General features: G+C 43.0%; 7 protein-coding genes across 7 annotated transcripts; 4 read left to right on the forward strand and 3 right to left on the reverse strand.

Moving 5' to 3' along the window:
* The first annotated feature begins 2,770 nt into the window (after positions 1-2,770).
* LOC128257700 (uncharacterized) lies at positions 2,771-6,832 on the forward strand. Its single transcript, XM_052988835.1, has 5 exons — positions 2,771-3,119; positions 3,381-3,835; positions 5,486-5,808; positions 5,951-5,980; positions 6,470-6,832. The coding sequence occupies exons 2-5, from the start codon at positions 3,805-3,807 to the stop codon at positions 6,830-6,832; spliced, it is 747 nt and encodes a 248-aa protein (XP_052844795.1). The 5' UTR covers positions 2,771-3,119; positions 3,381-3,804.
* Positions 3,792-4,895, forward strand: LOC128257702 (uncharacterized). The gene is given in 2 exon segments (XM_052988837.1): positions 3,792-4,597; positions 4,599-4,895. Coding segments are annotated over 2 exon segments (462 nt in total). The 5' UTR covers positions 3,792-4,414; the 3' UTR covers positions 4,878-4,895.
* A 12-nt stretch (positions 6,833-6,844) lies between the features above and the next one.
* Positions 6,845-7,874, reverse strand: LOC128257701 (uncharacterized). The gene is given in 3 exon segments (XM_052988836.1): positions 6,845-7,148; positions 7,150-7,577; positions 7,643-7,874. Coding segments are annotated over 3 exon segments (669 nt in total). The 5' UTR covers positions 7,671-7,874; the 3' UTR covers positions 6,845-6,935.
* Positions 7,875-9,350: 1,476 nt separating this feature from the next.
* Positions 9,351-10,638, forward strand: LOC128257245 (uncharacterized). Its single transcript, XM_052988182.1, has 2 exons — positions 9,351-9,509; positions 9,574-10,638. The coding sequence occupies exons 1-2, from the start codon at positions 9,479-9,481 to the stop codon at positions 10,554-10,556; spliced, it is 1,014 nt and encodes a 337-aa protein (XP_052844142.1). The 5' UTR covers positions 9,351-9,478; the 3' UTR covers positions 10,557-10,638.
* A 322-nt stretch (positions 10,639-10,960) lies between these two features.
* On the forward strand, positions 10,961-12,910 carry LOC128257162 (uncharacterized). The gene is made up of 2 exons (XM_052988030.1): positions 10,961-10,964; positions 11,912-12,910. Exons 1-2 carry the CDS (start codon positions 10,961-10,963, stop codon positions 12,907-12,909), a joined length of 1,002 nt encoding a protein of 333 aa, XP_052843990.1. The 3' UTR covers position 12,910.
* A 641-nt stretch (positions 12,911-13,551) lies between these two features.
* LOC128257592 (transmembrane protein 19) lies at positions 13,552-15,142 on the reverse strand. The gene is made up of 2 exons (XM_052988663.1): positions 14,891-15,142; positions 13,552-14,829 (listed from the first exon to the last, which is right to left on the reverse strand). The coding sequence occupies exons 1-2, from the start codon at positions 14,997-14,999 to the stop codon at positions 13,946-13,948; spliced, it is 993 nt and encodes a 330-aa protein (XP_052844623.1). The 5' UTR covers positions 15,000-15,142; the 3' UTR covers positions 13,552-13,945.
* A 360-nt stretch (positions 15,143-15,502) lies between these two features.
* Positions 15,503-17,095, reverse strand: LOC128257620 (POC1 centriolar protein homolog). Its single transcript, XM_052988696.1, has 2 exons — positions 16,097-17,095; positions 15,503-16,038 (listed from the first exon to the last, which is right to left on the reverse strand). Exons 1-2 carry the CDS (start codon positions 16,973-16,975, stop codon positions 15,751-15,753), a joined length of 1,167 nt encoding a protein of 388 aa, XP_052844656.1. The 5' UTR covers positions 16,976-17,095; the 3' UTR covers positions 15,503-15,750.
* Positions 17,096-23,242: the final 6,147 nt, after the last annotated feature.

Raw genomic sequence — 23,242 nt, forward strand, 5'->3', positions numbered from 1 at the left:
GGCAGGATATTCCGCCCACTTTCCTATCGCAAATCCTTATCTTTTGCCAAAACATCACCCTTGGATTCTGCGTGTATGTTCGTGTTTACAAGGCCTATTTCAATTCCTTTTTGCGGAGATGCCAACAAATTGGACAACTTAAAGAGCTCATCAAATTAACTACACGCATCTGTACAACTTTTGGCCATTTTCACTTGTTCTACATATTTATTATTATCTTTTTTTGTACTCCAAGCTCCATGCGTTTGTGTGTAGTTTGTTCCTCTTCTCATTTTCATTTTCAGTTTTGTCAGTTTTTTTTTGGTCCTTCGCTCTTTGTTATCCTTGCTGACATGACATGAACTGTAGTTTATTTATTATTTCTCTGTGCCTCATTCTTCTGCTGGCTTCTTCTCATTTTATTTATATCCTTGACGCATGCAAACATGTGTGCATGTATGTGTGCGAATCAGGTCACACACTCGCATACGCATGCACATTTATTTGTTTGTCGTGTTGTTTATTGTCAATTGTTTGTGGCATTTATTCCGCAATTGTTTTCCTTTATTTTGTCACTTTATTTGCTCTGCTGGTGCCTCTGTTTCCACCGCCCGGCTTTTGTTCATTTATTTATTTATTTGATTAGTTTTTATTGCATGACAATTTTTCGTGCATATCATATAATGTTTCCCTTTCTTTATACTTGAGTTTTTGCCAATTATTTTATATTTTATTTACTCTCTTAATATACGTTCTTTAAAGTTTAAGGATGTGACACAAATATATCGCTCATAAAATTGTATCAAAGTTTATTATAGTAACAACTAGAAATATCAACACTTCAAAAAGCTTGTCGAAGTACTTTACAAATTGATAATATTTTTATTTATGTTTAATTTAACAAAATTCTTTATTGGCATAGGCTTAAAAATATATACTTTTCTCTAAAAGCATATGTAATTTTAATTGTAATATCAACCTTTTTATCCTTCCTTTCAACTGAAATCCAATATTACACTCGATACCTTAGAGCACAGTTGAAAAAACATTGGTGTCCAAATTACACATCCTCATGACCCATTTGCTGTGCGGATAATTCATTCATCGTTTGACCATCATTTAACCATTTCAAAGTCAGTTGCCGGCAAGGACTCCATCATATGGTCTGCACAAACACAATAAAGGTCCTTCCGCCAGGATCTCCAACCATTTACCCCATTGGGATGCAATGGGATTGCATTACTTTGACTGCAGTATGCAGAGGTGGCGAAGGTCAGGGGTTTCGGGGTTCCGGGGGTTTTGGGGGTCGGGGCTTAAGAGCGGAACTCAGGCTGTCAGGATAGCCATCCATCCGATGTTATTTGGTCGCTCAGTTGACTCCTCGCCCCACAGTCGATTGGATTGGCATGCGGCACGTGCAACACGAACGGAGTCCCTGCAATCGTCCTGCGCATACAAAAGGAGGCCTCCTCCCCAGTCCGCCAAAAGCCGATGATGATTGGGAACAGCGCTACACTGCGGAAAGGACCTCATCATGAAAGGTGAACAAATTGGTTAATATTGGCTTTAATTATATATTTTAATAGCTATGTATAAGTTTTGTCTACAAAATATGTCATTCAGATTAAAAATCTATGTTAAATGCATCAAGTTCTATGCCGCTTTCTTTTCATTTTCAAAATTACTTATAGATTACTTCATTGTTTGAAGGATGGTCTTTCCAATTCTTTATATACAGAATAGGTGGCTTAAAGAACCGATTGTTTTCAAACAGTATTTCTTAAAGTGTATGTATTGGCACCCATTGGGGAGGTGGAGATGGTCGCAACTTCAACGCAACTCAATTATCAAACTTTTGGCTGCCAATCCGGGAACCCGCGAATCCACCTGCCATTGGATCGGGAATCTCCACACTGCGCGCAGACAGACTGAAACAGACGTGTGGGCTCGAAACAAACGGAAATGGATTTTTGATTGAGTGCACAATAAAATGTGAAATGCATTTCATACAGACCGAAACAAGAGCAATACACAAAATGAAACATTATAACTCCGTGAGAGGAGTTTAGTCGTGTGTATTTTATTATATTTTAGCATGAACAAAAAATAGACGAGCCGTCACCAAGCGGCCAGCCCCAAAAAATAAAAACGAAAATATATTTTAATTTGGAGGGAAAATTGCCATTCATTTGCTGACCCCGTCCATCATAAAAGTCCATTTATTTCATTACAAAGTGCATAGGTTTTGTCGAATCCCTCTCCTTCGATGTCTCCCACTGCTGGATATTATCTTCTGGCTGATGGCTCCTTCTGCTATCCCATTTATGGCGCATATTTGGCCAATTTATTGGCCTCATGGCTAACAAATTGCAAACACACAATGGCGATGGAAAGTTATTGCGCCGTTCGTTCGATTGGTTGCAATGAAAAAGTTTTCCCTCCTCTGGCTTGACTTTTTCTGCATTTATAATTGGAAATCTATAAAAGGACGGATCGTAAAACGGCCCCAGCTGAAGGGTCGGCCATAAAAACCAGAAACAGTTAAGCAGAATTAAATGATGCCCTATCGGGGGAATAAAATTGATGGAAATGTATAAAATTTTCCATTTGTCTAAGTGGCGAGATATAAATAACTGTCCAATGAAAGGGGTTTTTAAAAACAATTATTTTGGATTGGTATTCGGCCTACTATAATCTAAATTAAAAACGAGGGCTTGACTTATTTGAAGATGTAAATATGCTGCCAAACTCGTAACCCAACCAATATTAATTTGGAGACAGTTGCCTTGGAAATCGTTGCCAATTTCGACCGTTTCCCTATGGCCAAATTTGTGTAGCCAACTTCTTGGGGCAATCGCCGCAGAAAGATGTCTGGCACTGGCTGACTGAGTCTCGGTCTAGACGTCGTCTAATGACAAACGCAAACCGCAAAGGACGAAGGACGAAGGACATCGAGAGAAGCGTTATGCAAGGCAGTCGAAGCCAAGTCAAATGGAAATGCCCGGGCTCCACGTCTGGCTGCTAGATAAATAAACTGAACTTTAAATGGATGCAGCGACCCATCGATGACTCTCCAATGGTCCGGGCTAATTTCGACTGACCACACTGGAAGAAAACATGGTCTGATTTGAGTGCACTTGGTGAGTTATCTAAAAACAATAGCTATTTTGCTAAAATATACGTTTGTAGAAGAAATTTAACAATTAATAAAAGTAATTAAAATTTTAAAATACAAAACTAGTAACAATGCTAGCTAATATTATTAAAAATAATAAATATTTCTTTCTTAAAAAGTAAATAACTGTACAAGTAAATATGTAAATTATACGTTTTTATTATAGCTATTTTTGAATTGATACAAAACAAATAAATATAATTAACTTTGTTTATTTTCTGTGCAGAACAGAGGGGCAATATGAAGATATGAAGACTTCTGTTGAGCACTCGGGCGAAAGAATCTCTCTCGAATCGAATCGAAATTCATAAAATGCATGCAAAATAAACCGAAAAAGTGGCGCATCATCATTATTTATTCGATTTTCCCCCCATCTTCAACAAGAGACTCAATCAATGACGACATCGTCGTTTAAATTTGTAGGTCCAAAAGCAGGCAAAGCCAAAATTTGCATAGCTTGAAGAGAAAGAGAAAAGTGGAGCCATTGCCAGACTATTGAGAAATTAATATGCAAATTTCTGACGGTAGAACTTCGCATTCGCATTGTTCCCATTCAAGTGAAATTTTCGAGGCAAAAACTTTGCCTTCGCAGGTATAAAATAGAAATCTCATGCCAAAAGCGGTTTCAGTATTATTTTCAAACACGAAACATGAAGACATCTTTGGGCTTTAATTGCGGAGGTTCGTTCTTTGATAAATTGTGGTATACCATTTGTGTTGGGCGTCAAGGATTCCCCGGGGAAAGGCAATCGTCCAAGTGAATGTGTGAAAAAGAAGTGATCTAAGGAAACCCAAGTGTTAGCTAGAAATTTTTAGGGGGACAGGGTAGCGTCTCCTTGCCGATTTCCACTGAATGTGCTTCTAGAACAGTCCCCGATTTCCGCGAAAGGTGGTCGGGTATCCCCTGCTGGGTTCGACTGGAAAAATCGCCACAAAACCCAAGAGATCCGGGCGAACGGCGCTAAGTTGGCTGCCATAATTGAGGATTAGGCTGGGTACGCGTTAATCTAGCTCCGGGTCAGTCATAAAGCCATAAACGGGGAAATTCCCGGCGACCCGAATCGCCGAGGAAAACCGAATGGAGAGTCTGCCAAACGGTTTAAGTTTATGACATGCAAGCGCGTGACTGGCACCCGCTAATTACCGGATCTACCTGGGCGGAGGATCTACCTGCCGGTGCCGGGTTGCCTTAAAAGGACCTCAGCCCACTGGTCGAGGCATCATTCGCTCCAGAGACGTAGAACCAGCCGAACACCCACCATGATCGACCAGCATCACAAGACCAGCCACAAGTCAGAGAAGATTGACCACCACCACAAGTCCAGTCGCAGATCAGAGAAGAGGCGCTCCGACAAGCCGTACAAGGTGAAGAGCCACGACCCGCTGAAGAAACAGAAGAAGCGGGCTCTGAAGAAACTGCGTCGCAAGGCCGCCAACGTGAACTTTCCCCTACCAACTGTTCCTGTACCGCCAGGAACTAAAGCGATCCAGCACTGATTTCTCCTACCTTCGCCTCTCCAAGGCCAAAATAGTGCTGACCTCGCAGCTCATTGCCAAGAAGATGGGCACCTGCAATCCCCTGAGCAGCGTGGAGGAGCTCAAGGAGCTCAGCCGCGAGGTGCAGTTCCAGAAACGCCTCTGCCATCAGGTGGAGCGACTCCAACAGTTCCGCCAACTCGGACTCACCGAGATGATCCTCAATGGCAAGAAGACGATCCTGTAGTCTGTGGAAATCGCTTGGAGCACGCAATTCGGGATGGGATGGGGCTGGGCATTATCTTAAGTTAGTCGGTAGATTTTAGGTTGTAATATTTTATCAAATAAAATATCACATGAAAATAGCAAACAGTTTTTTTTACATCCATTTAAGTGTTCATCGCTTTGATATATATTGAAAAATGTGGATAGACATAAACCAAGCAAGCATAGTAGTATTCTTGTTCATACTATTAAACGATTTTTTTTCGACTTCTTAAAATGTTTGATAATAATGAAAGCAACACCATTTTGATTGTTGCTTTTGAATAAATCATTAAACAATTTATCTAAAAGGCATATGCCAAAGTCTTTAGTATGATCACGTAAAAAAAAACAATGTTATCTGCAATCGATAAACTTAAATCAATATGATTAATTTAATTTAATTTACTTTAGTATTTAAATTTCATATTTATTTTTATAATAATATTGGATAATTATGAAAGCAAAACCATTTTGATTATTACTGTTTAATCAATCATTAAAAAACTCTTTGGAAAGTAAATTACTAAACACTTAAATCGAAAGGACTTATGACTGACTTTTGATATATTTAACTCTGCCGCTTTGTAGTTTTGCTCCTCTGTTCAATTCTGTGCTCTGGTCAGAATATCACAAATGAGAGCAACAACCAGGAGGTCATCAAAGTGAAGGTCCTGCTGCAGTCATCCTCATCAGATCCTTCGTTGAGTGCCTCTAGTACCACGACCTCTAAGCCCAAAAGCAGTCCCACAGCCAAGTCCTCAAGTCAGGCGCATGAAATCGAGGAGGAGGACTACAACTTCCACAACGATCGACTTCCCGCTTTGTCAGAGGATGAGTACAACAACCTGGGCGAGGATGCCAATCCGCTGCACTTCCTCAAACAACAGCCACTGGATCTTGAAAAGGAAGTGGTGAGAAATACATTTGAATCTTATTATCAAAAGCTAAAGTTATCAAGTTGATATGCTAGTTTAAAAGTACCTAAAGACAAATACTTATGTGTAAAAATATATTTAATTTGATATACCTACTTATTTTTATTTTCTAAAGCAGATGTCACCGCAAATTGAGAAAACTGAGCAGGTATGAAACCCTATACGAAGACTCTATAATTAATTACTTATTTCATTCAATTGTCTGAAGTAAGCCTCTAAGCCTTAATTCTTCAACCATAACTTATGTTGTTTTCTGTATCTATAAAATTAAATTTCTTTCGACGGTGATGGCTTATGTTCTGGCTTTAATTTAATTAAACTGTACTGTATATTTCTGTGTATATTTGTTCTGCATATTTAGAGGAAATATAGTTATGTTTTCCATTTGTAATTGAAATCTGATAAAATTATAAAATGACTTTAATTACATATTTTTAAATAAAATCATTTTGTTATATTAATTAATAAGATAAGGCCTATTAATCGCACAATTACTTATCATTAGCCTTTTTATCCCAAACACAAATTAAACATTTTAATTGCCATTAACTATTACAATTTTTATTATATTATACTTTATTTTTCATACTTTTACTACTGAATATATGTTTACTTTATTTAAGTTTTTTTATTTTAGCCGCAGCAACAGCCAAGTCAGCAGATCAAGGTTCAGCCAGACTCCCCAGTGGTCACTCCGCAACCAGTTGGCTCACCCATCTTCATCACCATTCCCATCTATATCAGCACGGGTGGCAAGCTGCCCCTCACCCTGACAATTGGAGATCAGGAGCTGTCCCTGAGAAAGGCCAGTGGCGCTGGCTCCAGCATGAGGAATCCCTCGACCAAGGCACCCAACTCGCACTTTAATCGCCTGCTCCAGCAGATTGAATCTCCCAGGAGACGGACCACCAATCGCCATCGCAGCCAACTGAAGAGTCACATCTATGCGATGCAGGAGAGGAAGGAGGGAAAGGATCTAGTCCATCACCCAATGCAATAAACACGTTGGGTTCAGAAAATGGCATAGTTTATATCTAACAATAAATAAATGACAATAAATAACTGAGAAATGATGTGTGGATCTGTGGATCTGTGTATCTGGACTAGACAGCATTGCTAGTGGTGGATTCCTCCATCTTGACGGGTTCCATGGCCTGGGTTTCCTTTTCTGGGACTTCAGCCGGGACCTCCACTTCAGGCACCTTTTCCGTGCTCTCCACCTCGGGCTTCTTGTTATCCTCGCTGGCGGATTCCACTTCCGGGAGGACAGTGGCCGGGGTCTCCTCCTCATCGTCATCGTCGCCAATTACCTCCTCGAATGGCCTGCTGAATGAAGTGCTCGAACTGCTGGAAGTACTGCAGGGCATTGTTGGCCACCTGGGCGGTGGGCAGATCCGTGGTGACCTTCTTCAAAGCATCGCGGATGAGCACGAGCACGGGTTTTCTCGTCGGAGCTGCCCCAGTGGTGGCATCCACCTTCTGCTCCTCGGTTGGCGCTTCGGTGGCTGTCTCCTCCGCAGGTTCCTCAGTGGTATCCGCCTCACGACGCCTGCGGATGTCATCGTCGTCGTCATCGTCATCCTTCTCCTCATCTTCATCCGCCTCCTCACTACTGTCGTTACTCGAGTTGTGAACCTCCAGTTGCTCCTCTGTCTGTTTGGAAACTGAAAGCTCGGGACTGGTGTCGATTTCCGATTCCGCCAATGGAGCTGCTTTTACAGAGCAGGCCAAGACGAGCAAAGTGGCTGTTTTTAAGGAGGGGTTAGTTATAAGTTAAGTAAAGTTATAGAACAGCAGTGGACTAGCTTACCGAGGGCCAGGTACATGGGTCTAACCATTGTGCTAATCCTTGCTTTCCAACTGTTTCCGTAGTGGACTTTTGCAGTTTTGCGGTCTTTATGAGCAAATCCAGCGCTCTGCTTTCGCTTTTTATAGCCCCGTCCAAAAATGAAAGTAAATGCGAGCAAACAAGGCGATCCGCTTCCCAAACGCTCCGCTCTCTTAGGGAGATCTTGGCCCGATCTCTGGTGCGGACTAACCAGAGCGTTGTCCAGCCGCTTTTACTGCACCCAAGCTCTCTTTTTCTTGGATTTCATTTCTTTCCTCCCACCACGGACCCAGCTCATTTGGTTTGGTTTCTTTCTTTTTAAGTTGAGCTTCTTTTGTTTACCCGGTGGCTTACAGAAAAACCGAAATCATTTATTCAAATTTTCTGTCTTTCTGTTTTTTCTGGCAGCTTCTTTCATAAGCCCGTTGATTTGTGTCGCTGGGATCTGTTTGCCAGAGACATTAGCGCCATTTGGCGAACCCAGCTCGACTCTTCGGCTGATAGGCAAAACTGCTTACAAGATCACTTAGTCTCCACACATTTCTGGGGGAGCCGGTCGGTCAAAGCCCTAATTATGCAATTAGATACGCTTTGATCGCCCCCAACCAGGCGATGGTGCATCACAGATCACAGGCTAACTTTCTAATGCTAATGGGAAATTTGAAAACTTTTCCATGGCATAAACATTTCAAAATCAACAAGAAGTGATCACGAGCGGAATGAGTCATCAAATCGATCGGTGGTAATAATAAATGCAATTATGGATGGCCCAATGGATTGATAAACAAATATTCAGCGATTTATAATCATTAGAGAGCGGGTTTTCACATTGTTTGTATACTATATATCAAAGTTAGTATTAATAAATATGTATACACTGGTAAAAAAAAATGGAATAGCATAAATACATATGTGATTCAAAATTGTATATTAATATTAAAAAATTTAATATTGAAATATTTTTGTTTGTGTGAAACATGTTAAATATAAAAAAGTTTCAATTTGATTTAAATTAATTTTATTTAAATAAGATATTGGTTAAATTTAAATTAAATTTTCAGATATAAATTCAAAGCAAAAACCGCAATTGATGAATGATTTGTTTACCAGTATAGATAAACTTAAATATTGCTAGTTTTATTTTAATGGTAGTTGTTACAATTGCTTACAATTGTTAAGCTTAGAAGCTTAGAAGTTGTCACTCAACTAAATGTAAAGCCGATCCTTTAGCCAAAAAGATCACTTAAGTTCTCCTTAATCTCGCTCTAATTAAGACCACAGTTCCAATCGTCTTGACCAGATTAAAGATCAGCAGAGATCGGCAGAATGGCAGAATAAGAGCGCTTGATTGGATTGGATGGATTTCCGGCAAGCGAGTGCAGCTGCCGGCGATCGCGACCAGAAGAAGCCCATAAAATAACAACAACCAGATCACCGAACCTTTCCAGATTGACCCAATTTCGTAGAACCGGCTGGCGAGAGGCTAAGAGGCTGGGCATCGAATGGAGGGCATCGAAGGTGTTAAGCACATAACCAGTTCCAGTTCCATTCTAGATGGCTATCGCCATCGAGGCAAGGGTACGAGCACATGAGTTTGCATAAAATTTCACCAAATAAGATAGTACTTTCGTTGGGGTCTCGGTCTCGAAGCGGCGCGAAGTGTAAACAAACCGCAGAGGAGAAGATTACCGGCCATCTGCAGTGCGATCTGAAAACCGGTAAAGAATTCCCCGGCGAGTGGCTAAGACTGGTACTTAAGCACCGCTGGCCACAAGATGCGATCAGTTGTTGTGGAGACGAGCAGCTGACCAGATCAACATGAGGCCATACCAAATTGCTTGTATCTTAGGTGGGTCTTGGCTATCGATCCTCTGGACATTCTCTAATCTAAATCATTTATTTCCGTAAAACAGTAACTGCCTTGCTGCTTTTGGAGGCTACACCCGCGGAGGCGAAGCGTCGCAAGCACAAGGGCTCCTCCGATCACCATGGCCATGAGAAATCCGATCCCCACCAGACCAAGACGAAGACCAAGTGGTCCAGCTCCACGGATCTGGCTGGCAGCACCCAGGTGTCCACCGAGGAGCATGGCTACTATGTGAAGCGCACCTATGCGGCTCCTGGGGAATCGGGCGCAATGCACCAAAAGCGTCTTAGCCCGCCGTATTTGGCCATTCCCATTGCCTGGTTCAGCTGTGAGTCTGGGCAGAAGGATTGCCAGAGCTCCAATTCGGCGGCCATTAATAGTGCTGCCCAATCGTTGAGCGAGGGATACTTGTGCGACGACGATTGCGATGAGCTGTACGAACCCATCTGCGGCCGGACATCCTCCGAGGTGGCCGTCTTCTATAACAAGTGCAAGCTGGCCGTGGCCAAGTGCCGATCCCACGGCCTTTGGACGGACTTCTCCTACGCCGAGTGCCAGGCGAAATACGCCCAGGAGACTGCCTACGCGGACAAGAAGTTCCGTGCATCGCCCTACTTCCGGGATGCGGCCATTGTGGAGCAACTGAAGCTGCAGGAGGAGAAAAAGATGCAGGAGGAGGAGCAGCAGAAGCTGGAGAAGGAGCAGCGAAAGCGGGAGAAAGCTGAGAAAAAGAAGAAGGAAAAGGACAGCAGTGAGAGCAGTGAGGAGAAGGAGGACCAAAAAGTACCGCTCGAGGAGGAGTCCTTGACTCTGAGTCTTCAGAAGCCAATGGAAACTCCTCTGGTCCCAGTGCCAGTGGCTGTCCAGTCGGCAATGTCCAATGTAGAGCCTGCAAAGACCACCGAGGACATCGCCCTGCCACCCATGCCTTTGAAGGAGACTCCCACCCCCAAACCGCTCCAGATTGCGCCCCTGAAGGAGCAGACCCCACCCAAGGATAATGATAAGCTCAAGTACCATGTAGCTTAGTCTATTAATCGCTAGGAAAATCTCATATAAGTATAACTATTTATTTAATTTATTACAATAAAAAGCTTTAAAATCTTTAAAATCGTTTTTGTTTTATTTAAACTGGTTTACCTTTATTGACTTAGGCTATTACGTTCATGTTCTTGGAACTCTATCCTCTGTTAAATGCTTTGGATAGGCTCCAGTTTAATGTAGTTCGGGCTATGAATAGTTAATTTTTTAATTAATCGATTTTTTTAGTTTATTACATAAAAAAGCTTTAGAATCAGTTAAAAGCATTTACAGGTTTGCCCTCTTTCTTTTATTGACCATTTGGGAGAACAAAAATTGTTCCGTATATGCTCTTCTTCTTTTTTCTTCTTTTGAAATCATGCAAAGAAAATATTCCCTTATAGAACTGCAGAATGGGTTAGTTCAATTCTTGAAGCTTGGGGTCCGAAACTGACCCTTGATAAACATTATGTTTAGCATTAATTTGATCTTCAGTTACTTATCTCGGAAATATAATGCTTACCTACTCCAAAAAATGTTAACATTTATTGATCAAAGACAACTGTGCGTATGAGTGATAAATTTGCAATTCGAGAGTAGGACCTTAAAATTAGCATAACGTACATTCAGAAAAAAACGATTGCGCTTAACTTTTGATAAATATTTAATTTATTTAAAGAAAAAATCGTTTTTAATATACAAACACTACTTAAGAAAAATAGATTCAAAAAAACTTACGTAATGAAAAATTTACTTAATTAACAATAAATTTGATTATATCTTATAATGCTTTCTATTATAATTTCCCATTCAATCTCTAAAAACACTAATTTATTACTTATTTACTCTGAGTCGGAGGCACTTCATCTCTGTGCTGCGTACTTTTATTGTACGAATGCATTAGTTACCTTTTGAGTTTTAGGTATAAAGTAACTCGAAACTACTCTAAACTTTATTTCTCTTCCAATCAGACCCTTTTAACAACATTCGTAAAGACAAATTCCACTCTTTTCCAATTAAATTCAGAAGAATTCTGAGACGAAACAGTTGCTTTCAAGTGCATTGACCCTCGAAACGAGTTCCATCAACTGATTGAAATCAGAAGCTTGAAAGGGCCATCATTCCGGGACAGGCACTAAACCTAAAAACTAATTGGGCGTGGGATGGACAATGCAACAGGTTGCAGTTGGGCCACCTATAAAAGATGGGAAGTTGATGTATCACCTCACAGAAGTTGGCCAACTGCAATGGGAGATAGAAGTTTCGGAAAACGATTCTGGAAGATTCAGCTATTATCCTGCTTAGTGGAGGTTAGAAACTAAATAATTTTAAGATGTGAAGTAAATGCTTACAACTTTTCTTAGTTCTACTCACCGCTAGAGCTGCTCCAGCGGAGGCAACCGAAGATGTGACCCATCCACCACCCGATCAGCTGCAAACGGAGTCCCGTTCACGCAGTGATGATGTCCTGGATGTGGACGAGGACCTGGACGGACGCAATGCCTATATCAACAATCAGTTTGTGCCCAGTGAACCAGCTGAAGTGCTGGAGGAGGAGCAGAACGCCCCACTCTACGAGATCCTGCAGAAGCAGATGGAGCAGGTGCTGGCCTCAGCGGCTCCCAGCGATCCTGTCTACGAGCAGCGGGAAAAGCATGAGCGTCGCGATCAGGAGCCACCTCCATACTTCTCCGGCGGAGATCGGGAGGCCGATGAGCAGGACGACTACGAGGACGAAGAGGATCAGTCGGATCCGGGCTATCCGTTGGATCCTGAAAAGCCGGATGCGGTGGCAGTCTCTCCAGAAGATGAGGATCAAAACGAGGCGGGCTACCAGGCACCCCCCTTGAGCCTGCCCAGCAGCACTACTCGCCGACCTCACCGGCGACGTAGCACTACCACCACAGCTCATCCGAGAACAACGAGGCCAAGGACCTCGGCCCAGCCCAGGATCACGGCCAGACCCTCGAACCAAACCAGCACCACTGAGCCAGCACTGCCACCACTGCCACCGGTAAGCACGACCAGCCACCGGCCCAAAACCAGTTCTAGTTCCAGTACCAAGCCAAGTCCCCATCCGGAACACAACCTGTCTGGCGATCCGCAGGTCTACCAGCACAAGCGGCGCATCATCTTCAAGACCATCTCAACGGGCTCCCAGTTCATCAACTCCCCCATCGGCGACTTGATGATCAAGTTCTCCATCGGATTCGCCAAGCCAGCCACTCCGGGTGCGGTCATCAGCTCCTCCAGCCCTCCGGCCCCTTCCTCCAGTGAAGCCCTGCGGGCACTGTCACAAAACTTGATTCGCAACCTAGAATTGCATAAACTGAAGAGAACGAATAAAGTTCAAAAAGATTAAATATCTTATACAGCTATAATATTTTCCTACCCTCTTTATATTTCCTTGTAGTTCTCTGAAATATTAGCTTTATCTACTTGAATGCATAATAGGTTTAATAGTCGACTCCCGACAGCAGATCTTTCCAAAAACGCAATTTTTAGACTTCTTGTTTAATTTGAAACCAAACGTGTTTAATTTGGCCACACATTATGGCATTGAAAGATCAAAAATGAACTTAATTAAGTCGCTGTCAACATTAAATGTAAACAATTTAAGAATTTAACAAAATAAAAACCTAAGTCGCTTTCAGTTTTCATAAACACATTATTATTTTTAAATCAAATTAACAGCATAAGCCAGAAATATCTAGACGAATGAAAATTCTTCTCTTAAATCTTAATATACAATTTTTACATAGGAATAGGCACCAAAACACCAAATTGTTTGCGCAATGAGCAATTTGGACGATCGAATAAATTAGCATATGCGAAACAGGGCGAGGTCATTTAAAAATACTCCAGCGCGGAACCAATAATTGTTCTCCGACACATAGAAAACATCTGCTGATGACGTAATAAGAGTATGCAAAAACCATACGAGAATTAAAAAAAAAATGTCTCAAGTCACGTACTGAAATTTGAAATTAATAGCATTAAAATATTCACATGTACGGTTAGTGTTTAATGGGGTTTTTTGTATACAATCTAGGTGGACAGTCGCGTGGGCTACTTAGCAGTATCAACAAAATAATCATCCATTCAGGAACATGGTTAGCTATTTTAGTTTAAAATATACTCTTGCCCTAATCGTTGTTTCTATCGAGTCTCTTAAGTCAGGTTAGTTCGCTTGAAGCCATGGAAGATGTACAAAAATATATTTATGAGGGGTATCCACTGGCCCTAAATATGATATAAATAGGTAGTTTATATAGCTGCCTTAAAGGCTTAACACTAAATTTGATCTGGAAAGCTTAACCTTTTGATGAGCAAATAAAGAGCAGGGCTAGTGAATACCGCGATGTTCTTAATCCTAACGAAGAACAGGCCGCATGGGATCAGCGCACAGGCCAGAATTTCTGGGCGAGTATGGGAACGGTGACGCCGGTGACAATGCTGGAGATGAGGTTGACACTGTGGTTGTCCAGGATGCGCAATCCGCTCACGTGCCGCACCCCCTTGCCGGGTGCCTCCACCACCTTGCCCTCCGCATTGATGCCCGAGTACTGCAGCATGCCGCCCAGGACGGAGTCGAGCAGCGAACCGAACAGTCCGGCGAAGCCGCCAAAGGCGATAATGGGCCACTGCGGTGGACTGACCAGAAGCATTTTGGCCTCCACCGTGTAGCGCACGGTGACGAAGTAGCCGCAGCCGACGAGCAGGCCGCCCAGCAGGCTCACAACGATCCCGGCCAGCGATACGCCGCCGTTGGTGCCGCGCGGCACCCGACGCCAGGTGATGATGGACACGGGATCACGTTGCGACAGCACGGAGCCCAGTTCACTGGACCAGGTGTCCCCGTTGCAGCAGGCAAAGGCGCTCATCACGGCCACGCCCAGCCAGCTGGATCGGTACTCACGCGCGAAGTCTACCGCCCGCTCGCCACTGCCGCAGTCGAGCAGATAGAGGAGCGCCAGTTGGGCGGCCATGCCGCCGTTGCAGAGCACCTGCACCCAGTTCCGCTGACCCTCGCCCTCGCGGAAGTCGCTCTCGAAGCGGCGTTTCATGTGCGCCCGGAACTTGGTGGCCCGCGAGGAGCTGAAGAAGAACACCACCAGGCTGGCGAAGAACGGATGGCTGGCGATGGACAGGATGAAGGCCACCAGGATGCCCAGCGCAGCTCCAGATCGATTGACGCTCCGGCGGCGCAGGGCCACCGTCATCAGGGCCAACGGGGCCAACGTGGAGAAGAGCCAGCGTACCGGCGCAATCACCCGCGACTCTGTCGGATAACCTTTGGCATTAGTTGACCCCGGCGGATCGGAATCCCGATTTGGACTCACCCTCGAAGTCGCTGCTCCAGAGCTTCGACACCGCCACGTTGCCCAGCCACATGAACAGCGAGAGCGGCACGGACAAGCCGCAGAAGAGCACCGGCATCCAGTCGCGCATCTTGACGTCTCAAATATTCGTGCTGTACGGGCTTGTTTATCGCCACTTTCTCCGCCGGATTTTGATTTGTTTATTTTGTTTGTGGGGCAGTTAGAGGTGGAAAAACATCGATATATTCAAAGTGTCGGTCCTATCGATGTTTAACCATCTCAACGATTACTGAGTTTTCTAATTTCAAAAAATGGTCACCCCGAAAAATATCACTAGTTGAATTCCTAATTTCTGCCTAAATGCACGCAGTTTTAACAGCACTCTACAATTAATCATCGTATTTAATTTAAGCATTTAACATTTTTATCTGCTTTGAAGAGAAGTACTTCTTACTTTGTGTCTTTACCTACAATTTTATTTATAGTCATAAAGCTGAAGTTTAAATAATATGTCCTAATATTTTTGAAATAGCATAAAAGCTGTTATTAACAAATAATAGCTTTAATTGAGCACTTACCAAATGCAATTATGTACATGTGCATTTGGGCAATAAAAAATAAATAAGATTCCAATTCATCCGTCATAAATCACAAGTTATATTAGTTATTGTGTACAAATGTATACTAAGGCCCTTACATAGCTATAAAGAGTATATGCCCTCCAATCGCCGCACACGTTCATCGATCAAGGCCAAAAGCTTGCTGATCTCCTCCAGCTGCGCAGAACAGGAGCAGGACTCTGAGCCAGATTCGAAGGACACGTCCAGCACCTGGGGAATGTTCGGCTAGTTATGTGCGGCAATGGCTATTGAAGATTGTAGTTAGAAGAACGGTCGGCTGGGGCTTTTTGTCTGCGAGTCCATGGTAAGGAGCTTCTGCTGATTAGCGTGTATGCTGTCAAGCACCTGGAAGTTCTCCTCCGACCGCTGATAGGCCAGCGATTGGCGCGGATCAATGCGGATGCTTAGGTCATTGGACTTGGAGGTGCCGCTGGCCAAACTCTGTTTCGAGGAGGCGGCACTGGTGTCGCAGCCCGACGAGGCCAGCGCTGACTTGGCATCGAACTGGGAGGCGTCGTATGTGTGCAGATTGGACTGCCAGACCAGGAGCTGCGAATAAAAAGGGGCGATATAATGTAAGTACAAAGATGAGCGCACCCAATCTCACCTGACGATCGCTGCCGCCGGTGGCAAACTTATCCCCATCCTTGCTGAAAGCCACCGCATTCACCGCATCCGTGTGGCCGGTTAGGGTGTAAATGGGCCTGCCCTCCAGAAGGTCCAGGATGCGAATGGTGCGGTCATCGCTGCCGGAGAGCAAGAAGTGTCCGCTGGGATGGAAGGCAACGTCATTCACCGGCGCCGAGTGTACCACATATAGCTGCAGCAGCTGGCTGCCGGCCACGTCGAAGATCTTGATCCGGTTGCAGCCGAGGGCGACGGCCAGCATGTTGCCCCACGGATGCCAGGCCAGCTGCCTGGGAGCCGACCGCTCCTCGGGGAAGGTGCGCACGCACTCGCCACTATCCACCTCGTAGATGCGTACCGATTTGTCGTCGCAGGCGGTGGCCACCAGTTGACCGTTGGGACTGAACTTGGCACTGCGCACCCAGTTGGTCTGCTGGGCGAACGAGGTGACAAACTGACGCCTGGCCACGCGCCACAGCTTCACCGACTTGTCGTCCGAGGCGGTGAGCATCAGCTGGCCCGTGGCATCGAAGTCCACACTGCGCACCGGCTTGCTGTGGGCCACAAACTCCCCGGAGGCGCCGCGCAACTTGGGCTCCCAGATCTTTACAGTGCGATCCTGACCGGCAGAGGCCACCAGGTTGCCCTTGGGCGACCAGGCCACCCCATTCACTGGCGCCGAGTGCGAGGAGAAGCGGATGCAGCGGGCCGCCTGGTTGAGATTCCACAGGATCACGGAGGCGTCTTTGGAGGAGGTGGCTATTTGGCCGCCATCGGGACTAAAGCGCAGCTGGGTAATACTTCCCGAGTGGCCCGTAAAGTGGCGTTCCAGCGCTGGATCACTGAACAATCCCTGCATTTTGCTTGTTTGTCTGATTTATTTGAGAGATTTTCACCAATTTGGGACTCTTTTACCGCTGGAATTTCAAAATGGTCAAATTGCGTCGCCAAGCCAACCCTGTAGTGTGACCGTGTTTGGGGCACAACGAAATACCGCCTTAGTCCAGAAATATACTAAAACTTATTTTTTGAATATTATTAATGGGCCAGTTTCCACTGGTACATGTTTTTACATTCAGAGAAAAGTGTGTTCATTATTTTATGGCGTTATTAATCAACAACAAGAGTTGCTGTTCAAATTTTTAGAACATAAATATTTTTATTAAAACAGATATTTAAAACTTTAAAAGCTCTCTTGCTCAGGCACATGTTACAACAAAATTGTATTGTAACCGGTGTAAAAATATTTGTTATATTTTATATTTAAAATATGACTCATCTCTTATTTATTGGACTCAGCTTTTTTTTCTATTGTTGTCAATTAATCATAACTGTAAAACTGTTTTATTGAAAACTATATTTTATTTTGTTTAATAGGTTTTATTTATTTTGTGGTAAAAGTTCCAAAAATAATCAATTCAGTAATGTCAAGGATTAGTTGAATTCTGATTCTACAACAGGTTCTTGATGGGATTTCATCATTCTTGGTTACGTGTCAAGGATATACAAGACCTGGCTGTGTCCTGATCGCAAGTGTCACTACCTGCTGGCATTATCCTTTATCCTGATCGCCGAACTCCGGGCTAGTTCATTCAACTTCAACCTGCTGCTCTCTAATGATCCTCTGCTGGGTTTTGGCCAAGTTCAATGCCTCTGTTCTGCTGCTGCTATCTCTATCGGCTAATTATGCGTTCGCCAGCATGTCGGGCAATGGACCCCCGGTAGTCCAGAGGTCCACAAGTCCAAAAGTCCGCAGGTTCAAGAGCCCAGAACTGACATCAAATTAAACAACGAAATGTGACAGGAGTGCAACTGTGAAAGTGCAACATCCAAAGGAGCGGACTACAAACAAAACCACCGACCATCGACCACCGATCGAAAACTTATCTCGAACTTTGAGAAATTAGTGTGACAAGCACACCATTTCCACCTGTACAGGTACAACTGGCCGTAACTCGTAACTGTTCTTTGCCAAAACGCAGTTAGGACCGACCGCCGATTGCAACCCCTGGCGATGGTGTTTTTTTTTCTTTTTTATTCCCGCAGATCGCATAGACAAAAGGTCATTGTCGTCGTTTTCTCTTCCCTGAGGGGGATCCACTCCACTCCACTTGGGCGAGGGTTCAACAAACTGCTTTTATCAAAAAACTGTTGCACTTTCAAATAAACTAAGCTAATGTGCCAGGGGGGAAAAGTCGCCAGAACCTCAAGCTGAGCGAAAATCCTCGGTAAAAATAACGTAGGAGGTGCTGGCTCTTACACATTCGATTGCCAAATACTCTTTCAAAATAAAAAAAAAACCTTTTAAATATTTCCTAAAAATCATTTATTTTTTTTACTATTTCGCTCTGCAAAATGTTGAATGGTAAAACAAGTTATTTCTACTACTTGTTGTAAGCCAAATAATAATATATGTTATTACTTAAGTTTTTAAATTAACCGTATTTGCATAAAAACGTAAATGCTATCGATCAGCTATGAAATATTACAATATTTTAATATTTCTTGTTGTAACTGGTTTTTAAAACCGTTCTAATTCTTTAGAACCGACAAACACTGAGAATTATTAAAAATGTATTGGAACCTATAAAAATCTCTTCTGTCAGTTTTCTAAAAACCTATTTATAAGCTCACAAAGTACAACGTTTCATTCTCGCTGCAAACTTAAACACATAACAAATGCAACCGCTTTGGAAGAACCAGAACCATATAAAAAAGCCGCTCAGCAAAAGGTCCTGGATGCGTGGCATGTGGCTTGTGCCACAAACGAGCCGCAGGATCGAACTTGGCACCGGGATTGGGATCGTGACTGGGAACTTGGAAACTCGGGAGCCGGGGAGCCGGAGCCGGGGAGACGACCCCAAAGGCACCGAACAACCAATCAAGCCAGAGACCCTCGTGCCAGAGCTTCTCGGCAGAGCACTCGCTTGGCTCGTGTCATCTGTTGAATTATAAAATATGGCAAGGAATTAATTTGGCCAGCCCCTGCTGGTCGGCCAGAATCTGGCACAGCAGCACCAGTAGAAGAAGGACCAAATGTGGCAGCAGGATAACGATCCCATTCCGTCCGATCGGCTCCGATCAGAACCGAACCGATCCGAATCATCTACCGCTATGCGAGGTGCTCTGCTCTTATCTGGCGAGCACCTGTCGTTCGCATCCGAAGTAGAAGTCGAGCTCAAATTCGAATCCCAGTCCTCAAAACGAAACAAAACGAAAGGTGCGCTTAAATTCTCATAATGACTTGGCTGGCTCGCGTTTTCAACCTGCTGATCTGATCCCTCGCCCCTAAACGTTGTTGCATCTTTGGCCGCAATTTGTTGCCCATTGTGTGTGTGTCTGTGTCTGTGTATGTTGTCTGCTGCTGTTGCCGCCTCAAAATCTGTCTATAATCTGTGTTCTTCTTCGGGCCCAAAAGAGGAAAAAACCTTGAGACCTTTGCACCTTTTCTCACAAAATCCGTAACAATTTCGTGTTTAGATTTTGTCATTTTAATTGCTGGGGCTTGACTTTTGTTTGCATTTGGCTTTGCCCTTTTTGTTTTGACTTCGCTTTCGCTAAGCCTTGTACGGATTGGTCATCGTTGCACCCTTCCTTTTGCCAATTTTGCCAATTAAGCTGTGCGAATAGATTTCAACCGAGGGGTTGATTTGCATATCTGACTTGGATTTGTCCTCTGCACTCAAATCGAAACAGCTTAAGATTTTCCAGGGGGGTTGGCTGCGACTAATCTGCAACTTGTAGACTAGTCGTTGACACGGCACTGTATTGGCTTCCGATTTGGCCAGCGAACTTGGACAAAGTGCGGCAGAATTCGCAGTAGTCGGACTGTTGGCCAAGTTTCTATAAAGGCTGCTCAATGCAATCTCAACTTGAAGAGGAGTTCTTATTTAATATGGGTTTTGAAATATAACAAAAGGTATAGGTTGTTCTTAAATATATTATTATGATCTGTATTTTATGTCCAATTATCACCAAAAATGTTCGTTTAATTAATTTTTAATCATTTTAAGAAGTATTATATATCAACTGTTTTATTTTTTTTCTTATGAATCAATTTAGAATCAGCTTTTAAGCTTATTTATTCAAATTACAGCATATAAAATTACAAAAATTTTACTGATAAAATTAAGTAATATTTTTTAGCGATATAATAATGCTAAAGTTATTTAAGCGATATTTATTTGTTGCTTAAAAATAGTTACTATTCTTTGACAAATATAATAAAACTGAATATGTCTGAGTAAAATCAGATAAAATCCAAACAAATAATTATTTTTGATTTTTTTGAATACTTTGTATATGCTGTCGCTTGTTTTAGCATTCCTTTATACAATATCATAGTCCTTTAAGTACCCGGAAGTCTGAACATCAGGTCCTTTCATTCAAATTTTTACGATGTGTAACCTTATACATATGTATGTATAAGAATCCATGCCAGCCTTACCCCACCTAGAACTAATCAAAATATGACTACTGTAAGGACTCAGAAATGACTTTTTAATGGAGAGGCTGTTTAATATTTTTATGACAGCATATGCAGCGATCACCTGTCCTTGAGTATCCATTAAAAACGTATTGAACCCATTCCAAAAGTCTCCCAAACCTGAGTCTAACAATCAATTTCTAGCATCGTTTCCAGCCAGGTGACAATGCTCAATCAAACAAAAGTGAAGCAATCATAACTTATCAGTTTCAAAAGGACAAGAACGGGACGAGGACGAGGTTGAGGACGAAGGCAGAGCCAGCGGCCTGTTGAAAATTGGGTCACTTTTGGCCTGGCCGACAAGTCGATCTTGTAATATCGATCGATCGAGCGTGACAGGTGCAGCGGCGCACTTACGATTGTTGTTGCACCTTCGCTTGTGGATTTTAAGCGACAGCTTGTGGCTCAAAACACAGTCGGCTGGCAGTGACTCCCCTGAGGGCCAAGATTAGATGCAGATCTCTCCGTCTCGGCCATCTCGGATGTTTTTTTGCGGTCAGTATCTGTGTCTGTCCGTCTGAGGGAGAGATTTTTACGACTGTTGCATCTTTTGGCTTCTGCCGTTGCTGCCCCTGATGTTTCAGCACTGAGAACAAAATTAAATAATTAAAAACGTTTACAAATTGGGTTCATGAAAGCGAAATAAAAGATTAGTTTTCTTTACTTTTAAAATACATTTATTTATTACATATGATAGACTAGTCTAAGAAAACTAAGGCTAACATTGATGATTCCAGGCCTTTGAATATAATGATAAGTAGTATAAGGATCTTATCGATAACTTCTAGTAAATTATCCTTCTTAATATATTTTAAAATAAATTTTAGAGCTCATAGCTCAAAAATACAAACCTTTAAATTCTTAAAATAAATAATAATACTATAAATAAATTCTCTGCCGTATTTTTAATTCCAAACTTTAAATAAGAATATTAGGAAAGTACAAGAAAATTGTATATTTTTTTCAATGGCCTCAAAAATAACAATTTTTTTTTCATTGCTTAAAAATAAAGTCATTCTTAGAGGGTAATAAGGGTTTGGTTTGGTGAATTTTCTTACAAGCCTCACAAATTTGACTTGTATGTTTTGGCTTAAAAATTCCTATTTCTTTTGTGGTAAATTGCTGTTCAATGTGATTTTTTTTTTCGTGTGCATGCTGATGTTGCTGGTGTCGTGTGGCCCATGTCAACTGGTTGCAGGTCGCCGTTGTAATTTGCCTCCTGGCATATGGCTTTTTTTTTGCCGCAAACCGGCTTTGAGCACGCGTCTCGTCTCGTCCTGGCTCAATAATTGTGCGACAGGTTCCGGGATTCCAGCAGCAGCAGCAGGATCAGCAGGACGAGCAGAAGGAGCAGCAGGAGGAGCAGCAGAAGGAGCAGGAGGAGTAAGCAAAAGGCAGCAGGTGCTCAATGCCGCTGGAGGGAATCGGGAATCAGCGCCAGCCTGCTTACAACGAAAGGACATAAACATAAATGAGCCGATGTAATATTGAGCCGCTGCCGCTGCCCATGCTCCTTCTCCTTCTCCCTCTCCCTCTCGAGTCCTTCCGTCTCCCTCTATCCGTGCATTACAGGTGCCTTTTCGGCTGCATCCCCTCCGCATTTTAATTGTGAGCCGGGCAACAGCTCGACGCTTCACCTGCAACACAACTGACCTAAGACATCTTTTTTGCCCTTGCTCTTGGCCGGGCTCTTCACCTTTTCTGTGTTTTTCTCCTCTTTTTAGCCGCAACTATTATTTTTATTAATAGCCAAAGTCAAAAGTCACCTGCCCGGCACCAAAAGACCCAATGAGCTAGGGGTAGCCGGAAAACGGAACCGAAGGGCGGTAAGTGTGTTGTATGGGGAGGGGGAAAGGACCAGAGAATGTTGCGGGTCCTAGGCCTCTTAAGACCTCTTCTAAGATCAATTTCCTCTTCAAATTCGAACACACTGCACGGTTTTCCCATTGTTCGCGTTTTGGGGTTGCAGCTTTCCAGTCTTTCGATAGCCATATAACATTTTTTGTTTCCATGGGGGCTTGGCACGACTGTTGAATAAATTCCAAACGGCATGACAAATTATGTGGGCTCAGGTGTTAAGCGGAAAAAGGGGTTAATAAACCGAGAGTCAGCGCTGCGGACAAACTCCAGCATATGGCACATGCGACTGATCGCTGTATCTTATCGGGTGTGCAATTTGAAGTGCAAACTATTATTCTGGAGCACTTTCTTTTTCTTCACTGAGGGTTTGTCTTAAGGGGGACAAGATGTTTTGCAGAACTAACCTTAGTAGACAGAGAAACGACAGCAAATGATAAGTAGTGCAATGGCTAAAATGGGACGCAAAAAGTGCACCTATCAAAGATTGAGGACCTGATACCCACACTACCTGTGAAATCTAATCAGATTCCACACCATTACAGCCTCTGAAGGTTCTTACAAAAAAATTACTAATTTACTCAGTTGACATGGAGTTAAGTTGCACTCTCTCAAATGTTATTACAGAATTCATCTGCTCTAAAACTACATAGCTCTAGGAAATATAAATAAAAATTTAAAGGATCTCCTAATTCCTATCCAATTTGTTCACCCAAAACAAATTGTCATAGAAACTATTGTTACATGATCTTTAAACTATTGGGTATAAGATGAGTATTAATT

The sequence above is a fragment of the Drosophila gunungcola genome (genome assembly GCF_025200985.1).
Source record: "Drosophila gunungcola strain Sukarami chromosome 3L unlocalized genomic scaffold, Dgunungcola_SK_2 000002F, whole genome shotgun sequence".
Taxonomy (NCBI): Eukaryota; Metazoa; Arthropoda; class Insecta; order Diptera; family Drosophilidae; genus Drosophila; species Drosophila gunungcola.

Excerpts from the sequence above, each read along its gene's own strand:
- LOC128257700 (XM_052988835.1), top strand. The coding sequence starts at position 3,805 with ATGAAGACATCTTTGGGCTTTAATTGCGGAG. Across the intron at positions 3,836-5,485 it reads TTTGGGCTTTAATTGCGGAG|TTTTGCTCCTCTGTTCAATT; the intron begins GTTCGTTCTTTG and ends GCCGCTTTGTAG. Across the intron at positions 5,981-6,469 it reads AAATTGAGAAAACTGAGCAG|CCGCAGCAACAGCCAAGTCA; the intron begins GTATGAAACCCT and ends TTTTTATTTTAG.
- LOC128257245 (XM_052988182.1), top strand. The coding sequence starts at position 9,479 with ATGAGGCCATACCAAATTGCTTGTATCTTAG. Across the intron at positions 9,510-9,573 it reads CCAAATTGCTTGTATCTTAG|TAACTGCCTTGCTGCTTTTG; the intron begins GTGGGTCTTGGC and ends TCCGTAAAACAG.
- LOC128257592 (XM_052988663.1), bottom strand. The coding sequence starts at position 14,999 with ATGCGCGACTGGATGCCGGTGCTCTTCTGCGGCTTGTCCGTGCCGCTC. Across the intron at positions 14,830-14,890 it reads CTGGAGCAGCGACTTCGAGG|AGTCGCGGGTGATTGCGCCG; the intron begins GTGAGTCCAAAT and ends GTTATCCGACAG.
- LOC128257620 (XM_052988696.1), bottom strand. The coding sequence starts at position 16,975 with ATGCAGGGATTGTTCAGTGATCCAGCGCTGGAACGCCACTTTACGGGC. Across the intron at positions 16,039-16,096 it reads CCGGCGGCAGCGATCGTCAG|CTCCTGGTCTGGCAGTCCAA; the intron begins GTGAGATTGGGT and ends TTTTATTCGCAG.